This window comes from Engraulis encrasicolus, chromosome 3, assembly GCF_034702125.1.
Source record: "Engraulis encrasicolus isolate BLACKSEA-1 chromosome 3, IST_EnEncr_1.0, whole genome shotgun sequence".
Taxonomy (NCBI): Eukaryota; Metazoa; Chordata; class Actinopteri; order Clupeiformes; family Engraulidae; genus Engraulis; species Engraulis encrasicolus.
The window spans coordinates 33,506,877-33,531,876 of NC_085859.1; the positions used below are offsets into that span (position 1 = coordinate 33,506,877).

The window sequence follows — 25,000 nt, forward strand, 5'->3', positions numbered from 1 at the left end:
AGCGAGATAGCTGAACTAACTAAACTACTGAAATAAGAGCGCCCATATAATCAGTCAGCCAAAGGGGCAATCTGTAAAGAAAAGACGTGTCCGAGTGAGGAGATTCTCTGTCTACAGACTCCGCCTGATTTAAAGTGACAGTGCACACTTTCACGCACTGTAATAGAACAGCATAGCCTAAGCATGCATTTTGATTCTTTTAACTTTGTTACTTATTAGGCATAAAACGCATGCTAAACCCATGACATTATTAAGAGAATTAAAGAAATAAATTAGGAGAATTAAAATCAATCATATGATCTTTTAAATCAAATTGTTATTCGCATCAATAATATGAGTCTTATAATGATAGTAGTAATAATAATAAAGGTAACAATAATAATAGTCTTAGGTCTACACCTTTGTAGCTTGATGGTGCAGTGATGGTGGTCAGAATTAAAACTGTTTTGCCCCTGTACTGACAGTCCAATAGCATACTGTTGCCAACTGACAGGAGAGAATATTAAAAAGTAGGCTACATAAATGCATCAGGTGTGATACTGGTCTAACTGTTCCTATTTTTTAGCAACCTAATACAGTGAAGAGGTAATGAGGGTACCTTCATAACTGAGTAATACATTGATTTATGTATGATATTAATTATGGGCAATAACTTCATAGAATACATGTATTGGCCTGATGGGGCGATTTTTTTTTTTTTTTAAAGTTATTTTGACAGCGAGTGAAGGGCTCCCCCACCTCCCATAAGCCAATTTAAACACTGATTACAGCTACAATAAAAGCAGACACTGGGTGATACAGGATACTGTGATACTTTGAGTTGTGTGTCCCCAAGCTATACACTTAAGCTATAAACACAAAGTATTTCAAGTGCTGAAGACCTCACATTGGCCAAAGCACTAACATGGCCATCCAACGTCAATCAAACCTTAAAAATATAAAACGAAGTGGCTGAGTTACTACAAAACAAAGGGGTTTGTAAACCATACAATATGGTGCATTATGGAATGAATGAGCTAAATGCAACTACTCTGGGGTGAATTTCTCAAAACCAAAGTTGCTAACTACATTAGCTACTTTGCTGTTTTCAATGCATTTTTCCATTGGCAACTACCGAAGTTGCTAACAGCCTAACAACTTCTCTTTTGAGAAACTCACCCCTGTTATGTTGTGCATTGGAGACAACAAGGTTTTTTCCAACTCACAAACCTTTCCTTTCTTTTGGGTGGGAACAGGGCCGGTTTAAGAGGGCCCAAGGCTACAGGTTGCTGTGGGCCCGCGGAAGGCAAATTTTGCCACAAAATTACATAGGCAGTGTCATAATTATGATCTAAATATGTCTGCCAACAATGGAGAGGAGTATTAATGAGTTAAAGCTATACTCGACACGACAGATGGATTTCTTTAATATCACATCTCATCACAAATTTGCCATTTTTGACTTTTGACCAGTCTGGGTCCCCCTGGCAGGTAGGGGCCCCAAGACTTCACATTTAGCCCGTGCCTCAATCCGGCCCTGGTTGGGAACTCCTTGATCAAACACTGAGCAGTGAGACATACGAGACACACAGCTGGGCAGTCCCAGAGAAGGAGCAAGTGAACGAACAGGAGAACAGGACACCAACAGGTACACTAAACTGTAGTGTAGTTCGCCCTTTGTGCAGTGGAACACTAGTGTGCCGTGAGAGATTATTCAGATGTGCTCAACATGCAGTCGTTTAAAATAATATATAATGATTGTGTATTGCGAATATAACAACAACAGAGTTTCCTTTCAAGTCCACATTTTCAATTGGCGGCGTGCCTCCAGATTAACTACTCAGTTGCCTGCACCCGAAGAGATTGAAACAATCAGGAGTTCAGCGCGCCTCCTCAAAAACACTGATTTCTTCAGATTTCTTCATTGAAAACAAAGTGAGGCTCGGCTTCAAGAAGGTTGAAAAGCAGTGCAGTAGAGCAGCCATGGAGAGGGGGGTTCAAACCCTCCAGCGGCTTCTGCAGCATCCTCTGCTGAAGACGGAGACCCTCAACCCCAAGACATGGCTCAACTCCCAGCAGGTGAAGGGATTCACGGACCTCATACTGCAGCGGGACACCACGGAGCCTGACACCAGCTATGACAACACTGTGATGCGTAAGTTGGTGTGATGACGTTCCCCAAAGTGACATGGAACAGCAATTTATAGTACACATGGGATTGTAACGCTACCTGAATTTGTATAAGTCTGTACGAGTTGACTACTGTGTGACACATGAAAGCAACAGAAAGTAAATGTTTCCCTTGCAAAATAGTGAAAGCACACTTCTGAATGCTTTTTACAGCAGCTACGCCTCCGTACAATAGAATCTGAGAATCTCATATCTGTAGATCAAATGTGTGGATGTTGTGATGTGGTATCAGAAATAGGCAGAGTAAAATAACTTTGTATTATACATAATATTTCCAATACATGTGTATACACAAAAAAGGTATACAGATCAGCAATCTATTCAAACATTGAGAAGAATCACTGTGAATTTCGACCAAAGATCGTTTAACTATGGAGATGACTTCATTGAATTTAATCACTGGCTGTGCCACTAACACTGTCAATGAAGTATAGGCCTACCTATGCAGAGTTCTATTAATCATTAACACAGTGATGCATGACTACTTACAGTACCTTTCTCAGTCAACGCCCAACACTACTCCACTCGGTCTGTGTGTTTGTGCCTGAGCACCTGAGCCATATGGGCAGACAGTACTGTAGTGTTTGATTTGGCCTCTTCAAGCCTGTGTCCTCTGATTCATTCACACATCAACAGGTACTCAATGGCTGCCTCTTCTAGTGGCCTAGTCTAGTGGAATCATTTGCTTTGGGTCCTGTTGTATTTGCTTTGGGTCCTGTTTGTATAGCCCTTCTGAAACTCACATGTGCAGCCATAAAATGCGCATTCCAGTCTGGAAGAAGATAACTAGTTTGAATGTACTCTATACCTGCATGAAAACGGCTTTATCCCAGCATCACGTTTCACAGCCTTTATCCCTGTTCATGTTAAGTTTTAGAGACAGAAAAGGAGTACATTGAGGCTGCAAAGAGGAATGATGTGGAGGCCATGAAACTGAATGGGAGAGGAGTGAATGTCAACGCCAAGAATGTGGTGAGCCTGACAAATGATTACAGTGTATAGTTCTGTAATGTACTGGAACGATACTCAGTTCAGTGCTGGGATAAATAGACAGGCCCTGGCATTTTTGTGAAGCTTCCTGGGAACTCCCATACTGCCCTTAGTTCTATACAATTGTTTCGATCTGAAAGTAGGCAGGTCCCCAGACCTAATCTCACTTGTGATTAGGTCTGGTGGTAACCAGCAAAGATTACCAGTACCAGCCTGGAGGAAACCATTAGGCACTGATCTAAGGCCTCATGGACAAAGCTTGCTCTTATTATGCACAAAAAAGCTACATAAGTAACTTTTCATGCAAATGTTCAGATGAACTAAGATTGGCTTAACATGAAAAAGTGCACGTGTACTATATTTCATGTGAAACCGGATATACGATCATCATGAAAATCTGTTAATGCATGGACTGATACCATTTTAATTTTAGGTGCCTATTTATGTTTTCAGACATTCACATACACATTGATTCATTAGGAAATGCACAGACGTCTTAGTACATGAGGCCGCTGTACTGACTGACTCTGATTTCACATGTGTCCTATCCAGCACCATCGCACTGCTCTGCACTACGCAGTGGCCTTCAGGAACGTGGAAGCTGTTCAGGTCATTCTGAGACGAAGAGCCAAGCTCGATTTACAAGACAAGGTAAACAGGAAACATCTTATTGTCAACAACACATTACCAACAGGGCTGGATGGTAGCTTTCCATTTATGAGTGGCATAGAATGCCCTTTGTTACAACACATGTGTATAATGCGAACTATACAGTGAATAGTATGAAGAGCTCTTTTTAAAAACACAATTAAACCTTTTTCATATGTATTCAAAATGTAAGTGTTTTTATTATGTTCCTCAGGACTGCAGCAGTGAAAATATCAGGTGCACTGTGTAGGATGGTGGCCAGAATAGGTATTGCATCTATGCTGCTCATTGAAACTCTGTCGTCAACTGCCAAATTTGATCATTTCATTAATGTTTACTAAATAATCAACCAACATGTACTAGTATGAAAGTACAGTAAGTTTTGCAGCTAAAATGTATATTTCTAGAAATTAAAAATGGCAGACAATGTAGAAGATCCTCCTTTTTCGAGGAAAAGTGCAATTTTCACAATGAATACTTGGAATTTGTCGGTGGTAAGTGCGGCATGAATGTTGGAAATAAACAACATAAGTGGTGAGAGGCCACCGCTCATCTGTTTAGAAGGTGCAGGAATCAGTATAAATTTCTGTATAAAAAGAAGACAATCCGCACACTTCAGGTCTATTTTTGTGCAAAGAAGCTTTACTTGACTTGCAAGCTTTCGGTCCTTAGACCTTCATCAGGCAGAGTTAAATAAACAACAAAAATATTACACAGTGCACCTTTAACCAAATTCCAATTTCCATGACTGTTGTGTGAAGTGTGATCTTTTATTGCATTTTGGAAAAGAGGCCTTCATCTGTAGAATAGTAGACTTAGACTTCTTTATTGTCCATTAATCTTACATAAAATGGAAAATTAGCTTTGGTGGTGGCACAAACATGGCTGAAAGCTTGTCATTTTGCATATGTACTGTATGAGGTCCAAAGGAGTGTGGTGGTGTATTTTATGTTCATGTGTGTGTTGTGCAGCATGGGCTCTCGGCCATCCACTTAGCGGCCTGGTTTGGTAGCCTGGACATCCTCAAACTCCTGGTGCAGGCTGGGGCGGACCAAGAGATCGAGACCAAGGTCAGCAATAATCAGACACTGATGATCCCTCCACCTGTCCCACCACTGTCCCCACACCCACCACCTGATGCATAGTGGCAGCAACAGCTTCAGGCCACAGGTTAAAACTTAGACATAGGCTACGTTTACATGACGTTTTTAATTCAGAATGAAATAGTTCCATCGAGTTTACTTTGATCTTTCATTTAATTCCGAATGATGAAGTGTTTACATGACGCTTTCAAAGCGGAATGAACCTTATTTATTCAGAATAAAAGTGAGTTCATTCCGAATTAAATGTCTCATGGAGACGTAGCCATATACTGTATATATGCATGTGAACCTACTGTATATCAATGCATAGTACACTGTGTGCAGAGGTAGTTTTTTTGTTTTTTGACTGTATTGCCCAACCTGCACATTTGTGCAACAAATGAGGGTGTGATCTAAAGAACCCAACATCCTAAATCAGGTGTGCATAATTATTAGGCAAATTTGCTATCCTCTGGGGAAATGGGCCACAAAAGAGGAGTTGTTTGATATAGGGTTATTATGGGCTACTTACAGTGAGTCCAATATGTATTTGATCCCTTGCTGATTTTGCCGGTTTGCCCACTAATAAAGACATGATCAGTCTATAAATTTATGATAATATGTATTCAAACATGGAGAGACAGAATATCAAAAATAAATTCCAGAAAATAACTTAAAATAATATATTTTAATTTATTTGTATTTAATTTAGGCAAATAAGTATTTGACCCCTCTAGCTAAAGAGGATAAAGTGCTTTGTGGCAAAGCCCTAGTTGTCTAGCACTGAGGTCAGATGCTTCTTTTAGTTGATGACAATGTTTGTGCATATAGTAGAAAATATTTTTGCCCATTTTTTTGCACATTATCTCTAAAACATTAATAGTTTGTGGCTGTAGCTTGGCAAATGGGAGGTTCAGTTCTTTCCATAGAATTACTATAGGGTTAATATTTGGAGACTGTCTAGGCCACTTCACGACTTTAATATGTTTCTTATTGAGCCACTCCTTCGTTGCTTTGCTTTGTTGTGTATTATTGTCATGTTGGGAGATCCAAAAATGGCCCACCCTTCAGTGTAGTGATGGAGGGAAGGACGTTTGCACTCAGGATTGCTCATTACATGTCTCCCTCCATCCATTCGTTGACGATATGAAGTTGTCCTGTGCCTTGGACAGACAAACACTCTCAAACAATAATGATACCACTTTCATGCGTGATGGTGAGGAGGGTGTTCTTGGGATCATAGACAGCAGTACTCTTTCTAAAAACACATTGAATTGTGATAATGCCAAACAGCTTGATTTTGGTTTCATCTGACTATAGCACCTCCTTATCATATCCTAAACCAGTCTGATGTGTGTTGGCAAACCTCAAGTGGGACTGCACAGGTTCCTTCTGAAGTAGAGGTACCATATGTGCACTACAGGATTTTAAACCTCTGTGGCATTAAGTGCTACCAGTAGTTTTCTCAGTGATTTTGGTCCCAGTAGCTTTGATATCATTGCCTAGTTCATCTCGTACAGCTCTAGGGTGATTTCTTTCTGTTCTCATGATTATCAAATCCCTACAAAAGGTCAAATGTCGTATAGAACCCCAGACAGGCTGATGGATAGTCATTTTGTATTCCTCACATTTTGGAAGAAATGCATCAACAGCTGGGTCATTAATACCCAGTCTCTTTCTTGTGACTTTGCAGCCCATTTAATCTTTGTTCAGGTCTAAAATCGTGTCCCTGATATCATTTGACCAGTCTTTGGTCTTTCCCATGCTGGTGAGGTTGGAGTGTGACTGATTCACTCATACTATGGACTGATTCTGCTGATTCAATGTGCCTTTTATGCATGTTAGTATGTACAGGTGTCTTTAATTCAGATGACAAGTTGATCGGAAGTGCCCATCTGGTCTGTGGGCCCGGAACTGTAATCAGTTGGCAGGGGATCAAATACTAATTTTGCTCGATGAAATGGAAATAAATTAATATATATTCTCTTCAGTTAATTTCTGGATTTTCTTTTTGATATTCTGTCTCTCCATATTAGAATACATATTATCATAACATTTATTGACTGATCATGTCTTTGTTAGTAGGCAAACCAACAAAATCAGCAAGGGATCAAATACATATTGGACTCACTGTAGATCACACCCTGTTTCTTTTTTTAAAATACATTTTTAGGGGCTTTTATGCCTTTATTTGACAGGACAGTCGAAGATGGTGACAGGAAGCGAATGGGACAGAGAGACAGGGGAAGATCGGGATATGACCCCAGCCAGACTCTACCCTTGCCTGGTTAACACCAGACCTAATCACAAGTGAGATTTCTTTCAGATCGAAACGATTGTGTAGAACTAAAGGCAGTATGGGAGTTCCCAGGCTAACTCAAACCGGGGTCCCCATGGGTGGGCATGCAAGCCCAAATGTTGGGGGCTTAGTGCACTGCGCCACAGCGCCCCCAGATCACACCCTGTTTCATTACACAAATGTGCATTACTTGGAAAGCTTAAATCCAATAGGTTTTCATGTTCATACAGGTTGGAGTTGGAAAATATGCATAAATTGGATGATACAGTCCTATTGAAAGTTGAAGAATTTCCCACATTTGCCAAGAGGGCTACTGTCCATTGCCCATGGGGACACGGGCTTGAATCCGGCTGGGTCATTTCCCAACCCTTCTGTATTGGCGAATTTTGTCAAACGCCAGTGAGGATGGAAGTAAGTGTGTCCCGATGCGCAGTCCAGTATAAAGCACTCACTGAAAGAAGAAATAAAGTTCTTGGAATTTATTCCTCAGTCTTTTCCAGATATAACAGAAGCAATAAACTAAACGTAAAGGTAGGTATTGACAGGTTTTCTGCGATATTATTAGTTTCTGCGGTCTGAAAACTTGTCCTTCTTACGTTTCCTGGTGAACCAGTAGCCTGTAAGTAACAGGATTGTGTAGCCCAGCCCCCTGGGCGTCAACACATAGCTTCTGGTTCACCAGGAAACTTCTTACGGCCATCCCACCAATACAATAGGCTCGTTCGTGACGAAGCAGTAAGATTTTTGCACAAATCTAGCAAAAGTCTTACTGCTTCGTCACAAACGAGCCTAATGACTGAGCACTAATTTAAAGTACAGGCTTCGCGCACCTGCGCGTCTAAGGGGTGTGTCTCAGGTTGGATGGCAAGCAATCAGGAAAATGCTTTCAGGTGCAAGGCAAGATACAGCAGTCAATTAAGGTATGTAAATAATGTATTCCAGGTAAGAAAATAGGTAAGTATAAACACAAGAAATAAACATAAAAAGGGTAAATATTAACTAACATAAAATCTATCTTTTTCCTACAGGTTTTTCTTACAGGTTTTCTAGCTACCTAATGCAGATTTACAAACATCACAGATATGGCTCCGACACCTTCCCTTACCCATCTCTGTCTCCAAACTAGTTCCTGTCTGTTCTCCACCGTACTGTCAAATGAAGGCACAAACCCCCATATTTAAAACCCCTATATTTAGTGTAATATATACAGTAAATTTATATAACCCCTATACAGTATACTATATAGCAGTACAACATGGCCACTGCAGCGCCCAATGAGGTACACACAGCTGGCATCAACATCTATATTCTTATCATACGTATATAGAATATTTTTTACACTTTTAAAAAATATACTGTATGTCTGTAATCTAAGTGAGTGATGCAGGCAGCCACGTACAGTAGGCTCTAACTGGGCTGCACTGCCTTCTGCATTGTGTCAGTGGGATGCATGGTTCAGGAAATGAGCTGCCACCTCTAGCAGCTGTTCCCCGTCCTAGATCACTCTCTCTCTCTCTCTCTCAGGAAGCAGAATTGATGACATTGCCGTCGTAAAAAATAATAAAAGCACATCGTCATTGTGATTGATTGATGTTGCTGAGAGCGAGCGAGCGTCACTGGCATCATCACACAAAGGCGTCTGTCTGTCTGCGGGTGTCTTGTCTCGTCTCCTCTCACCAGGAGGGGCTGAACGTGATGCACTGCGCTGCCATCAACAACCATACGGACATCATGGCCTACATCATCGACGACCTGCAGATGAAGGAGCTGGACAAGAGAAATAAGGTAGACGACATCGCTGAATTTTAATAGGATAGGATAGGATAGGATGAGCCTTTATTGTCTCTTCTAGAGATAAATTTGGTATGGGCACAGAGAGTCTAAGCGTTTACACAGAGAACACATATCAACACATTAGACAAACACAAAAACACACTTAACATGCAGGACTGGACCACAAAACATGTAAAGACAGCGCATAAGGATGCCCCTTCTATTCTTCACCTTTCCAGTTTAGTAAATTGCCCCACATAGACAATCTGATGTGGCTCTGCACACTCAGAAAAAAGAAGTTTGTAGTGCTGAGATGCAGATATAAAAGTGCATGAGGTCAGGATATCGTATGTGATGCAGGCTATAAATGGAAAGAAACGAATGAAGTATCGAGAATGAATACAGTGCATCATGCTAATTTGGTAATTACATTGTAATCATACCACACATTTTTTTTAAACAACACAGTTTTTTTTTTTTTAAAACAACTACACAATAACTGTTCACTGGACCACTGACAATTGGGGTACAACAAAGCTACAGACTGCACTACACTTTCAAATCAATCTCAAAATCAATACTATAATTCTCCTTGTACACTCTCTCTCTCTCTCGCCCAATCATCATAAAAAATCTCTCTTCAATTCCACTGCCTTGTCTCCACCATCTCTCTCTCTCTCTCTCTCTCTCTCTCTCTCTCTCTCTCTCTCTAGCAAGGGAACAGGCCGTTTGCTGTGGCTGCGGAGCATGGTTCTGTGCGGATGCTGCAGATGCTGATGGAGGAGAAGTACAACATGGCCACTGTAGAGCCCAATGAGGTACAGTACACACAGCTGATACCACCAACAGCACATTAGGCCTACATTACATGACATTGCAAGACAATTCATCACACTACAGATACAGACAGATACATACGGTACAGGCCAAAAGTGTGGACTAACCTTCTCATTTATGTATTCTCTTTATTTTCATGGATTTTCACTGTGTATTTCATGCAGGGCATCAAAACTATGCTTGAACACATGGAGAATTGCGTGCTTACCAAAAAATATTATTCTAACTGTTGTGCAACAGCAATGTCAGCTGTCTATCCACCTGATGTCAACACAGCACAACTGATGACCCCACACATTTCAATAAGCTTATTTTTGTCTATTTTCAAATAAAAATACCCAATCAGTCATTTCAATCCTAATTGAACAATAAAGTCAATAACTCACTAGAATTGTGGAACTATAATTTTGAGACCTAAAAATAGTTTTAAACACTTGCCAATACAAGCATTTTACAGAAATGTTCTTGATCTGATACTGAGTCATAGCCAGTTACTTGGAGAGGTCAAACCTGTGTTGGAGGGAATCTGTGGCAGGGTTTTACAGTTTTACTTTTACTTTTTGTATCATTGTTTCACCTAGATAACCAGCTATGCTGACCAAGTGACCCATTATCAGATCAGGAAAATATCTCTTGTACTGCTTGTATCAATTAAAATTGACTCGTCTGACTGGGTATTTTTACTTGGAAATAGACAGAAAAATAAGCTTGTTGAAACATGTTGGGCCCTCAGTTTTGCTGTGTTGACGTCACTGTTTGGCATTATATTTTTTAAATAATTGTTTTTATTTTGTATATATTTTCCTTTCTTTGTTACGCACAAAATTATACATGTGTACATTCACAGTTTTGATGCCCTCCCTGAAAATTTATTAAGTTCTGTAAATAGCCACAAAAATAAAGAGAATTAATTAAATGAGAAGGTGAGTCCACACTTTTGGCCTGTACTGTATGTCCCATCACACATTGCTTTTGCCAGTAAGCAACTAAATATTTTGGACGAGGGTGCAGCCAGATTACAGACAAATGTAATTGTATGTCCATCTTTGCACTCATTACGGATGCAGATCATCAACACATGGGAGTGTATAATAGGTCAAATGATTTGCGTTGTATGTGATCTCGGTTTCAGGACGGGGATACTCCTCTCCACCTGGCAGCCAAAAATGGGCAGCCAGAGGCCCTGCAGCTGCTCCTGGACCACTTTGATACTCGCGATGAAGTCAACAAGGTACACTTCAAGTCACATTCAAAATCATTTCATTTTCTCCCAAAAAAACCCTTCTCAAAAGTTACATCTCAAAAGTGTGTCTTTCCCTGCATTTTTTTTTCTTTTTTCGGAAATTAGGGAAATTGTTTCCATGCCTCTACACATTATAAATAATATGACACCAGCTTATGTGTTTTACTTATTTACCCATATTATTTTATGAACAAAAGCCCAAGTTTTTAAAAAAGAATAAAAAAAATTGAAAGCCACAAGAAAATTACTTTAGCAGGCTGGTAAACGTGAATGTGTGCAAGTCATTCCCTCAAACTCATGTCATTTCCTCTGTCCTCATTGTTGACTTACAGTAGGTGAAGTCAGTTTTATTGGTCTTTCATCTAACATTTGAAATACAAATGTGATCTATCTCGCTTTGATATTTCCTCATGTGTCACATTTCTTTTCCAGTTTGTAGTTTGAATTTTAAATGAATCCAATATTGGGAAGCTCAGACGTCAGGTGGTGCAATGCCATCTAATGCCCATAACTTCATTAGTTATTGGTGGTTGATATGCTGCAATGAATATGCTTCTTAGATAGACTACTAAAAACAAACAAATGGAAAACAAATCCATACAATAGTGGCACTGGCTGTCGTTGTGCTGTCCTGACATGTGCTAGTACTGCTGAAACATCACTGACCCCTACAACTGATTTTACCCAAGTTGAGTTGAGTACAGTAGAGTATGGTACGTTTATTAATCCCGAGGGAAATCAAGGTGTCTGACCGCTTACATGAATATACACAAATACAAAACATTCCCAAGTTGACAATGAGGGCAGTGGACAGAGGAAAGAACATGGGTCTGTAGAAATGTCTTGCCCTGTCCTCTCTGTTCCACAGGCTGGGGAGACGGCCCTGTTCCTGGCTGCAGATGGAGCCCATGAGGGGTGTGTGGAAGCCCTGCTGGAGGCTGGCTGTGACCCCAACATCTCCACCCATGTGCGTACACAGTTCTAGCATTCTTTATACACGCCACCAATTGGCATGGGTGCTACTTTAGACTTTAGTCTCGTATGTACTGTATTTTCCATTACTTTACATAAGTGACTTAAGATCAGCCCTACTTTTGTTGTGTGTTTATTGCGACTGGTGTGACAGTCGGGGGCCCCTATCTATGGAGGTAGGATCTGGTCGGGGTCCTAGGCAATTGTGCGTTCAACATTAGCCTTGCTATTTCGACTTCTACTGTCTGTGAATAAACGTTGGTTTGACCAACTCACCTTGTAATCAGAGGACAGATCTAAACCTGTGTTCATTAAATGCATGCTAACTGGTTGATCACTCTTCCCTTTCACTTACCTGACAGCGGAACTAGTGTGTCACTAGTGTGAACATGCCCCATTGAGCCGTCTGAAATGCTCAAATCAAATTGGATTTGAACCCTGGGAAATACTAACCCCAACTCCGATGAAGTTGGGACGTTTGGTAAACAGTGAATAAAATCAAAATGCTATCATTTTCAAAACACTCAATCTATTCATTAGATGGAGAATAGTGAAAAGACAATATATTAAGTGTTAAAACCGAGAAAAAATATTGTTTTGGGGGACATATGTACTCATTTCTAATTTGAGAAATCCAACACGTCTCAAAAGAGTTGGGACGGGGACAATAAATGGCAGCAAATGTCGAGGAAGACTAAAAACAAAACAAAAGACAACACTTAACAGTTAAATACATTAACCGATGAGATGATTTTATATAAAAAACAGTGTTAATTCCTATCTTGGACATGATTTCACCAGCTTAAATGGTGGGTGTATTCCTTGTCATGTTTTGCAATGTTTTCCTTTCTGTAGTGCTTACAGTGTGACAGGTCTTGACCAAAAACCCACCATTTTATCACATGCTGGTCCTTATGATGGAGCCAAACTGTTAAAACATAGTAGAGAATGCAATTTGACCTTACTATGTGGCAGTAATCGAAGATCTCCCTTCAAAATATAATGCATGAGTGGCTTTTCATGCTGTTTAAAACCCATTTATACCATTCAGCACTGTATTTAACTCTACAGATGAGTGAGAACATCTTAACCAATGCACTACTGCATCCGCATGCCATCATGGAGGCTGACTTTTGAAGCTAGCACTAACACAAGTTGGATGGTCCATTTTCACTGTAGCACAGGATGTGCAATGCTCTATTATTGTCAAAAAGAATGGACTTCTACAACTTCTGCTGACTTCTGTAAGCAAAGGACAGTTTCCCATGTCTTCTGGGTCTATTTCAAGTGAGCTCAGGTGCTTAGGAGAATGTTAAACCCCTGTGTCATTTTCATGCATTAAGCATTCTTAATATGGTCAATTTTCAATAGCTCTAGCACTCCAGGAATTAGAGTGAGACTACAGCCAATATATATTTCATGATGTCATGAACCTATACAATGATTTTATTAACAAAAATATGTCTTATATACACTCAATCGTGGTAAATCAAAGGGAATTCAAAAATGTATGTAATAACTATGGTAATTATTCCCTTTGCATCTTTAATTCTGAGTGACTCAGCCTCTCTGTGATGATCTTATACCTGGACACCTATATTGTCCGTCAGTACAATTCATTTTGAAATGTTCTTCTTTGTTGTTTTATCTTATTTGGATGTTTACTAAATTTCACTGATCCCCGTCCCAACTCTTTTGAGACGTGTTGGATTTATCAACTTAGAAATGAGTACATATGTCCCCCAAAACAATATTTTTTCTCGGTTTTAACACTTAATATGTTGTCTTTTCACTATTCTCCATCTAATGAATAGATTGAATGTTTTGAAAATGATAGCATTTTGATTTTATTCACTGTTTACCAAACGTCCCAACTTCATCGGAGTTGGGGTTTGTATATCAGAGATAGTAGGCTTGGCTATATGGGGCCTGGGGCCAACCGGGCAATCAGATTGTCTGGTAGTACAGGAGCATAAAGGGATATGAAAGACATTTGTTGAACCCCACAGTAGTTGCAGACTATTTGCTTTTCATTGTGTTTTGTATTTAAATGTATTGCAAAAGCCAGGAAAGTATAGTAGCCTAGTTATCAGCAGAATCGCTTGTTTGGCCTGAGGAGGAATATGTGAACGGCATTAACCAGTGGCACAACAAATACAAGGCTCAGGGGGAATTAATGTAAGCACACACATCCAGTGGATGGAGATCAATCTGAAGACGCTCCATATACAAACAGGGATGGACTGGGGCCAAAATACGGCCTGGGGATCCGATTTACACAGGCCCCATCTGCCTACGATATTGTGACTGCCTCAGTCCATTGTCTATTAAAGATGGATCAATGAACCGCCCCATCCAAATAGTGATCTAGTCTCTAAGGGAAATACCAGAAAACATTTCAAATAAACTCCCAACGACAGCAATAGCAGCAGCCCATGAGAACCGTCAGCCCACCGGGAAAATGCCCTGTATGCCAGATTACCAGTCCAGTCCTTATGCATTTTCTCCTATCACCTCCACAGGTCAAGAGCTCCCCATTGCACTGTGTGTGTGAAAAAGGTCACACTTCACTGGTGAAGATCTTCTGTGGCAATGGCGCTCATCTGGACACACGGAACCAGGTACCAGCTGCTACATGTGTTCAAATGATCTCATGTCAGGATTACCATTTTGGTTGTGAACCTTTCCTGGCTGAGATTCTCTTCCATCTGCAGTAGCAGTGTGGCTGAATGATAGCTAGGCCACCTTCAGCGTTGCTTCTAGTCAGCCCAGGAGCAATACAAATATAATTTCTGAGCTCCAGAAAAATCGGAAACTCCTCCCACTTTTTTCGATAAGCAAGCGACCATAAGCAAACCGGCGGGTCAACCATGCCGTTTCAGAAATGTTAATTGTTACGCTCTTGGTCAGGCCAAGTCTCGAAGAGATTTGAAAGTCCATGATAATCAGGCTAGCTGAATGACACATTGAGAAACACAAGAACTGTCCTAGCCTCGCCATTGATGCATCATATAGGCTAGTCTAATACTGTGTCTCAAATGGTACATTTGTGCACTTCATTTGTGCGTATTGATTTCGCACTGAAACAAAGTGCACCATTTGAGATAGCACAAGTCTCAAAATGAAACACGTCAGCCATTTCTAGGATTATTAACTGAAGACAAGTGACGAGAGCATTTCAGTTTGCTGGTCAGCTTTTGTACTCAGTAATGATAATGAATGGGCTAAATCAGTTTTGGTTTAAATAAATGAAGAGAATCATCACATACCCACATGTTCTGGTCATGTCATAAACTAGCACAATATTGGTCATCCATCTTTAACATAATATCAGGTTTCCTTGATCAACCAGTATCACCATGTCCTGTGATTGGGATATTTGGGGTGGTACCTGATCATTTAGGTCAAACTAATGCACAATCCCATAGTATTGCCTTCCTAACTCTTTTGGCCAGACGGCTGATTTTGATGAAATGGAAAGACTGTAAACCCCCAACTGTAACACCTTGGGTCAAGGAAGTTCTGTATTTCCTCAAATTGGAAAAAAGTAAGACATTCTCTTAAGGACTTAGCAAAGGGTCCAACAAAAGACACTTTTAGGAAAATATGGGGACCTTTCCTGGACTATATAAAGACACACACCATACTGTCCATATAATAGGCTAGAGCAAAAAGTGTACTCCATAGCAAAGATTGTGATTAGTCACAAATATTTTGATGTGGTCTTTTTGTACGTCTTTTTTTTCTATTATTTTCTTTTTCTTTGTATTTGATCCTTCAATTGTGTTTGGTCATATGCCTTTGGCTGTCACTATGTTAATATTAGTTTTTCTGTTGTTATTATTATTTTGCTGTATTTTTTTTGTATTGTCAGTTATTACATTTAATGCTAAAAATACTCAGACTTGTTTTATGATGTCATATATATTTTAAAGTGAAATAAAAAAGAATGTTAAAAAAATAATAATAATAAGTGAAGAGAATAGAGGAGAGAGATAGAAGTGGAGTCCAGCTATGTCTACATACAGGTGTGAAAGACTATCTGGGTCCCCGTATCAAGTGGCGACTCCAGATGATAAAATTACAGCGATTGGTCAAAACTAAATTCTATCAATCTAAATTAAGAGTGACATTACTTACGACCAACCACCATTTATTCTTACATCGGCAGTCGCCAGTTGGTACGAATCCAGATAACATGTCACACCGCCAGCCTTCCCAACCCCTTCCCCATTCCATAGTTCAATGAGACAGAAAAAGACAAAGACGTAGAGCTCTAAACACTTTGTTCTTCTCCCCCATTTCCTCAGCACTTGCAGGCTCCTCTGCACCTGGCCGCCAGGAACTCTCACCTCCCCGTCATTCACGCGCTGCTAGAGGCTGGCTGCGACCCCAATGTCACCGATCATGCAAGTGCACGCTTCCTAAACTAAACAGGCCTCCAGTGAGACCATGCAAGTGAACGCTTCCTAAACAAAACAGGACCCCGTTTCTCGAAAGCATTGCAATGAGCCAGTTAGCAACTTACGCACTAGGTTTCCATAAGGAGATTGGATGTATTGCAACCAAGTAAGTTGCTAACTTAGTTAGCAACGACGTTGTCAAGAAACGTACCCCAGGCCTCTAGTGAGACCATGCAAGTGAACGCTTCCTAAATTTAACAGGCCTCCAGTGAGATGACTAAGCTCTGCTGAGCTGCGATCATTTGAGTGTATTTTTTTGGTAATTGGTGTGTGCCTGGCACCACTAGGCACTCGGAAATGGGACTAAAAGTGTTTTATTTTCTGTGCAGCCATTAAAACGGAACAAAAAGCATGGTATTAAAATGAGCAGCTACGGCCGTTGTTGATGAAGTTTAATGATGATGTTGTTTAATGATGATGTTTAATGAGCACACAGGCGTCATATCCTTGGAGTCTCCACCTACTGTGTCTTTAATGCAGCATGTAGTCCGTAGTTTGGTAGTCTGTGTGTGTACCTCGAGATACCTCCTTCCTAGGCAACAGGTATGGCAGCCAAGAATTTAGGGCCCCATTCCAGGCAGACAAACATTACACTCAGACAAGCCAACAGGGAGAGAAACAGCTCAGCTGTACAGGGGCCCAAGGAGAGAAGGGGCTCAAATCAGGGCTGGACTGGGGAAGAAAGAGGGCCTTGACACTTTTGGCTTAAACATTTTTACATTACATTTTTGAAAATAAGGGGAATGGGAAATGCCCACTGAAATGCCCTGCTGAAAATTGCATTGTGATGTCTTGGTTGGGGGAACCCTTTCAGAGTGACTTTGTCCTGGGGCCTGATCACACTGATGATGAATGCTGCTTGCCAATCCCCCCCCCACCCACCCCAATGAATTTATGCCTGGGGGGCCCAAACTGACTCCTGCAGTCAGACTTCACTGACTGACTGTGCTGTGCTTCTCATCAACCTCTAGATGGGACAGACTGCTCTCCACATTGCGGCAGAGCTCGGCAAGGTGGATGTGGTTGAAATGATCTTGAAAGCTGATTTGGACTTGGAGCTGGAGGACAGGGTAACCAAAGCACTCACTCACTCACTCACTCTAACACACACACACACTTTCTCTATGTCTATCTCTCTCCCACACACACACTCATTCTCTCTCTGCCTACTGCATTTCTTTACCCCTCTCTCTCTCTCTCTCTCTCTCACTCACTCACTCACTCACTCACTCTCTCTCTCTCTCTCTCTCTCACACACACACACACACACACACACACACACACACACACACACACACACACGTACACACACACGTACACACACACACACACACACACACACACACACACACACACACACACACACACACACACACACTTCTTAATACCCCTGCAGGGCCATAAAGCTGGCCTGTGTCTTCCAGAGCACAAATGGCCAGTTTAAGATCATTAGCTTTACTGCTTCCTTTATCATAAAAAATGAATATTTCCAGCCACTGTCATTTTTCAGAAAGATCAGAACTCCCTTCACCTTTGTCTGTCTTCTTTTTGTGGGAGCACACCTACAGTACAGTATGTTCCCACAGCTGTGTGTTTGCACATTACTGTTACGTCTGTTGTTACAGAAGTGACAAACCTTGCGTTTGCGAAATACCTTTCCTATATCAAATTCTGTTATTCAGTCTCTATCAAATTCTGTTACTAAGTGAAAGAATGCCACAGCAATAAAAGCTGTGCCCAGACCAAAACCATCGCCAACCCTAAGTTGTAAGTTAGTAAGTTTAAGATTTTTTTTTAAAAATAATGAGAGAACATGAGACTGTGTAAACATACTGTAGGGCTTGACCCCCTTTCTGTCCTGGTTGGTTCACAGCTTAACCTGTCTCTGCCTTCTCTGTGTCCTGATTCACAGCAAGGCAAGACTGCTCTAGGTGTAGCGGCCCGTGCTGATGCTGTGATGGTGGTGGACATGATCATCAAAGCAGAAAGATACTTCCACTGGAGAATGGTGAGCTTGTTAAAGAGTCAGAGTTGGTTATTCTTTCTGTAGTTTATTTCTAGAATGTATGCTTCCTTTTCACAAATAGAGTATCTCTACTATCTTCTTCCCACCACCATCGATTCGGAAATATTCATTATGAAATTTTACTTTTTCAGACTGTGTGAATAGGAAGACGTTCTCCATTTCTGCCATTTTGAACCACTCATAGACATCTTTGGCTGCAAAACTTAACTTACGTACATTACTTCAAAAACAGTAAATCAATTACCAACGTGTTCTAGCCTACCTTTTAGAGCTAGGTGGTGTCTTTAAAAAAAAAATAATAAAAATCTTCTTTTTAAGAGCCTGGTGGTTGGTTGGTGGTAGGCTACATAGAGTGGCAAAGTAATTTGTTTGGTATGTTCAGAATTGTGTCGTTCGATTTTTTTCTTTTGGTGTGACAGGCTATTACATGGTAGCTAGTGTTATGCTTGATGCTATAAAATGTTCAGACTTCCGCCTCGCACAGGGCATTTATGAGGAAGAGGTGATTCAATCATGCTGAGTACACATATTCAGCCTGAAATGCCACCAGGTCCATTTCACCGTCCACTTTCATGACAGAACAAATTACATGACCACCGAGTTTTTGACAAGGCATCTGAAAAGCCGAACAGATTGGCACAAGCTGTATAGCCCTTTTAGACATTAAGTGCAAGACAAATTCACAGATTTACAATCTCCATTTCTTTTCTTTTTTTAAGCAATGCTGCTAGCCCCTTCCTCACTATGGAAACTGGTCCCATTTTTATGAAGGCAACAGCACCACTAATAGCTTGCCCTTTCAGACGAACGCGGTGACTAATGAGATTCTTCACAATGAAATACCGCTGACGTTCAAAGTGGACCATCGGGGCAACACCAAGCAGCTCCGCGACACCATGTGGAACTTGGCTTACAAGTGCTTCAAGCTCAACGACTGGAGGAGGCTGGCAGAGCACTGGGGCTTCACTGAGCACCAAATGGCCGCCATTGAGGAGCAGTGGACAGGTAAGCAGTGACTGTCGTGTGCAGTGGCGTGCACAGACATTTTGGGGGGCAGGTGCTCAAGGGAGGATGGGGGGCATGTGGAACTAATGGCTGCCTTAATTGGTAATAAAGAGAATATACTGGGGTATTATTGTCACATGCTTTTGATCATGTCAACATGGACTACAGTACAAAATAAATAATGTTCAAAAGGTCACTTTTTAACCGGTAGGGCAAAGGGGCAGGTGCTTTAGCACCACCTCATCCCTATCTGTGCACGCCTATGTTGTGTGGCTTGGACAGGCCTGGCCTGGCAATCTGGCATACGGGGTAATGCCCTGTGGGGCGACGCTGCAGTGTTTTGTTTTTTTTCTCAGAGACTGGCCCACAATTTAGAGGGTGCTACACAAAAATGCCCTGGGCGTTTTCTTTTTATTATTCCAATCCTGACCTAGGTTGGCGATAGGCTACTTTTTCTTTTTAATCTTCCAGCCCCTCAAGTCTACCAGACACTGGATGAAATATTCAAGTTTACGTGATACCTCATATTTTTTTAAACATCGGTACTGGATTTATATTTCAGTGTTTGGCAAAATGTACAACTGACAACAGATGAAGACATTGCCTTGTCCTCTAAATAATGCATTAAACAGAAGACATCCTGTGTGTGTGTGTGTGTGTGTGTGTGTGTGTGTGTGTGTGTGTTTCCACAGGGCCCAAGAGCTACCAGGAGCACGGGAACAGGATGCTTCTGATCTGGCTTCACGGCGTCATCAGCACGCAGAGGAGTGCGGCTAAGGGGCTCTACGAGGGGCTCCTCTCCATCGGGAACAAAAAACTCGCAGGTACAGTAAGACAGATTGCAGCCCGGCTGACCTTACTCATAATGCGTTGACCCCTTCATAAATAAAAGCCCTGTAATGTAATGTGTCAGGCAAAGAGAGCATAGCACAATGGCCCAACTGGTTGCACCAGCACCACGTGTGACCGGGGTGCTCTTGAGAGAACACATAACGTAACACTCCAGTTCATGGCCGTTCAGAAGGGTCAAAGCTATTGTTTCATTTTTCCCCATTCATGGATTTAGTAGAAAGAACCGACATTGTTTCTAGAAAATAAACACTTGTGAAAAAAAGCACATTCCTACTATTTCAGTTTTTCCACATATTTGAGGTCTTCATTTCCAAGGAAATACTTTGTTCTCCATCTTTGCAGAGAAAATACGAATGAAGGCAGATGTCGGTACAAAGAAAAAATGCACAATTTCGTGACGAAAGACCAGGAGAGACATTTCTACATACATTGCCAATATGGAAATCAACATCACACTTTCTTCACAGGACCTTTTATAGATTCACTTTTTTTTGCACCTTTGTCACACTTAACATGTTTAGATAATCAAATAAATTTAAATACTCAACAAGGATAACCCAAGTAAACATAAAATGCAGTTTTTCTGTGATTATTTTATTTGTTGTGCCATGTAGGCTCAGATAGCCCTTTTCCATTTATAGATACAATTGCCTCTTAAAACGCGTTTTTTTCTTTTGTTTGTTTACTTGGGATTACATCAAGTGTCCTTGATCTGAAATGTTTAACCCTAAAGCGACCGACTGGGGTCATTTATGACCCCGGGCACATATTTTCATACACCATTTCTGCAATTTTCATCAGAAACTTGTCCTTCTAGGAGTTCGTCAATACATATGTTGTGCATGTTGTGAATGATTTTTGTGAGATTTGGACCATCTATATAGGATTTATAATCAAAACACCTCTGGGGTCATTTATGACCCCGAGAGGATCCATGAGATACTCAACATTATAATGTCCATTGTTGTTGTAATTTTCAAACTCTGTTTTTTGTACTTTGTGTCTTGGGGCAGGCCATGGTCAGCAGACCTAAAATATTCATAATATAAACATTTATAGTACTAAAATATAATATATTATATAAATAAATAGGGCACCCCTGCGATAGCCAACGAAGCATATTGCGAGGGCACCCAGGTAGCATTTCCTCTGTTATTGCTCCCTATTTGTTGATATCATGGCACAGTGGTCCTAGACACATGATGAGAATATGAAATGGAAGTCATCCTGATGAACAAAGAGGGAGGAAACAAGTCATCAGTGTAGAAACCAATGCCGTTTTTAGAATTTTCCTTATTATATGGCTATACAAAGGCTGAAACATCAGTTGAATCATTTCTTTGCTCTAATACATATGGAAGACACCTTTTTCACAGCAACAATGTCCAGAAAAAGTTTCAGAGAAATTTTGAGTGTGCATAAGGTTATATCTTTGAGACATGGTTTTGTCTATTATATGTAAATTACCATATTCTCTGATCTTGTGATTTCATGAACCCAGAAATGTTGAGTACCCTAAAGTTTTATTGCAGAAATATCATCTATGGGCCTAATGGATAGAATTTAGCTTGGTTTCGCAAAGTTTCACTTTGAGCAATTTCCATAATAAGCATAAATATGCTGTATTATTATGGTAAGACTACTACAAGTGAATAGGCTAAAAAATGTAAATGATAGATATCACCATGAAACTTTCTCAGTTGATTACTGATGATGAGAGAAGAAAAAAATGTATTGGATGTTTTTTGTATTTTGATGTTTACATATGCAAATGAGGGCATACATCATATTTAGCATATACGTATGTAAGTTTGACAAATTTTTAGCAAAACAAAAAAATGTTTAAATTCACATTTTTTTGCTTTAGATGAGGGACAAGTATGTGCAAGATGTAAATAAATTTGAATGAACGCGAAAAAAGAATTTATATAGTGGTATTTCTATATAAACTCCTTGGGGTCATAAATGACCCCGCTCGGTCAGATTAGTCGCAAAAACAGGCCGGTCGCTTCAGGGTTAAGATTGACAGAGATACAAGAAAAGGTAAGAACTCAGTAAGTAAATACTTTTGCACAGCACTGTATGAAGTCCAAAGGAAATGGCCATGATCTCAAAAATGACCGAGAATTTGTCATTTTGAAAAATGAGGTCCTCAAATTTTTTTTATTTTTTTTAAAGATATTTTTATGGGCTTTTTTGGGCCTTTATTTCGGATAGGACAGTGAAGGTGCGACAGGAAGTGAGTGTGGAGAGAGATGGGGTAGGGTTGGGAAATGACCCCGCTCGGACTCGAACCGGGGTCCCCATGGGCATGCAAGCCCAAGTGTCGGGGGCTTAGCGCGCTGCGCCACAGCACCCCCCTCAAATTTGATTTTACAAAATGTTTGTACTAGCCTAGAGTGGCATTCTCGAAAGCGTCTTTACTAACGATGGTAGCAACGTCCTTCGTAAGAGCGACTCAGCTCTCTCTCAACAGCTACGCTCACCAATAAATCCAAGCGAATGGTGTTACGTCTTAAGACGGTTAGCAATGACAAGAATCGAGAAACTGACCCCTGGCTAGCCAAACACCCACAGCAATTTGCGGTCACTAGGGGCGTCTAGATTTCTAGGCTATGTTTGTACCTCAATGCTGTGTGACTTTACTCAGAGGATTAGGTTTAAAAAAAATTGGGTCTTCAACCAAATCCCCAACTTTTGAAAAGCCTTTTGTAAGCCTGTATTGTATTTTGTACTTTATTTGTATTAACACACATACTTTGCTTGACACTACGATTGTTTGTTCCAGGACAAAGCACTATTCCTTCTGCCATGAACTCATTCAGATGTTTTATTGTTTGTCTATACAGAGACCACAAGAATACCAAATTCAAGTTTGTGACCAATACAGAGAGAGATGTTTACAAAACCACAACACATTAAAATGATTGCACAACAAAACTTAATCAGGACGGCTCATTATTCCAGAACGATAAATTAAAAAAATAAATATTTCAAGTATCTTCAACATCAAAATGAATATCAACAACGCAATGTATTAAAATTGAGCTTGGTTGAAGCATGGCTTGTGTCAGTCCACCCCCCTAACACATGAAACATTTTAATAGGAGAATTTATTACATCGGAAACTCCAAAAGTAAAAGATATGATTATATGAGACAAGAATGCCTCGAAAGACATTTTCATCAGAATAAAAAAAAATCTCATGTCCTTCTTGTGTGTACTTGCTTTGGTCTGTGGCATACACTAATATATACTGTACTAGTGTTATGTATTTATGTATGAATTTATTGCTGGATAGTATGGAGCGACAAACTGAAAAATAAAAACAAATCTTGATTACTAGGCTAAACATGTACGAGTGTGTGTGTGTGTGTGTGTGCGTGCGTGCGTGTGTGTGCGCATCAATAGCCTGTGTGTGTGTATGTGTGTGTGTGTGTGTGTGTGTGTGTGTGTGTGTGTGTGTGTGTGTGCGTGTGCGCATCAATGGCCTGTGTGTGTGTGTGTGTGTGTGTGTGCGTGTGCGCATCAATGGCCTGTGTGTGTGTGTGAGAGAGAGAGAGAGAGAGTGTGTGTGTGTGTTTACTCCACCACCTTGACTGCGTGGATGTGAGTGCTGGAGTGGTTGCTGGAGCTCCTGCTGGGCAGGGCCTGTCCCTGATGCACGCTGCGCGGGTACCTGCCTCCTGCCTGCCCCACTGTTACCTACAACACAAGATTTCAATTCAATTTTCAATTCAGTTAGGACACAGTATTGCACATATGAGAGAAAGCCCATAGCATGAGCTCTTTGATTGAAACATTCAATTCAAGTCAGGTTCTCACCGACAGTGCTTGTATGTAGTACGCAAACTATCGTCTGGTAGCACTGCCGTTAACATGCTCTTCTCGAGTCAGAAAATAAATAATGCATGTATTTATTGCATCTCACCACCAACAAATTCCTCCAAAACGTTTTCTGTTTATCTCTAAAGAGTCAATATAGTCTAGAATCTGTCCTGTGACTCATCAATGCGAGCTGCCATTGATATTTAAGCAATAAATGCTCCGTTTATTTTCTACTCGAGAAGAGCATGTTAATGGCAGCGCTACCAGACGGTAGTGTGTGTAGTTCCACTCCACCAGGGGGCTCCAGAGCTACTCACACACACCATCGGTGAGAACCAGGCTAAGTGCAACCATCCCAAAGTCCATTCCTGTAGCTGTACCTGAGAGGCTGGGTGGTGGCGCTCCACCACTACGTTGGTGGACAGGGCCTGTCCGCTGGGGGTGACCCGTACGCTGCTGGGGACAGTGGCCCGGGCCCCCCCGTCAGCACGCCCCGTCACACGGGCCGTCACCGTCCTGCCGGGCCTCTGGGGACCTGCTGTAGCTGCCCGCGCACCTGCCTGAGAGAAAAGATAAAAGGAGACAAGGAAGCCGTGAAGGGATGAGTCACTGCTTAAAATGTTACCATACAACCAGTTTAACACTGCAGTTTTCGATTATTTAACATTTTATAATTTAATTCTTTAATATTTCTATATCTGGTGACTAAACGTATATGTAGAGACTGTGCCAAAATAACTTATTCCCAAACACATAGCCCTGGGTTTAACAGACTCACAACTTAAGGCTTATCTTTGCAATGGCAATGCAAAA

The 25,000-nt window shown here is 40.9% G+C and overlaps 2 protein-coding genes across 2 annotated transcripts in view; one reads left to right on the forward strand and one right to left on the reverse strand.

Moving 5' to 3' along the window:
* Positions 1–1,684: 1,684 nt before the first annotated feature.
* ankdd1b (ankyrin repeat and death domain containing 1B) lies at positions 1,685–21,115 on the forward strand. Its single transcript, XM_063194440.1, has 15 exons — positions 1,685–2,134; positions 3,041–3,141; positions 3,712–3,810; positions 4,779–4,877; positions 8,869–8,973; positions 9,675–9,779; positions 10,931–11,029; positions 11,910–12,008; positions 14,536–14,634; positions 16,324–16,422; positions 17,448–17,546; positions 18,389–18,484; positions 19,306–19,507; positions 20,200–20,331; positions 20,702–21,115. The coding sequence occupies exons 1-15, from the start codon at positions 1,963–1,965 to the stop codon at positions 20,755–20,757; spliced, it is 1,662 nt and encodes a 553-aa protein (XP_063050510.1). The 5' UTR covers positions 1,685–1,962; the 3' UTR covers positions 20,758–21,115.
* Positions 21,116–23,173: 2,058 nt separating this feature from the next.
* The window catches only part of poc5 (POC5 centriolar protein homolog (Chlamydomonas)), an 18,897-nt gene continuing 17,070 nt past the window's right edge, over positions 23,174–25,000 (reverse strand). Inside the window, exons 12-13 of the mRNA XM_063195249.1 lie at positions 24,568–24,747; positions 23,174–24,064 (exon numbers count right to left, since the gene is read on the reverse strand). Coding sequence (XP_063051319.1) covers positions 23,942–24,064; positions 24,568–24,747 — 303 coding nt within the window. The 3' untranslated portion in view covers positions 23,174–23,941. The remainder of the gene's footprint in view (positions 24,065–24,567; positions 24,748–25,000) is intronic.

Coding starts and splice junctions, on each gene's coding strand:
- ankdd1b (XM_063194440.1), top strand. CDS start 1,963: ATGGAGAGGGGGGTTCAAACCCTCCAGCGGCTTCTGCAGCATCCTCTG. Junction 14,635..16,323: donor ATCTGGACACACGGAACCAG/GTACCAGCTGCT, acceptor CCATTTCCTCAG/CACTTGCAGGCTCCTCTGCA. Junction 19,508..20,199: donor CATTGAGGAGCAGTGGACAG/GTAAGCAGTGAC, acceptor GTGTTTCCACAG/GGCCCAAGAGCTACCAGGAG.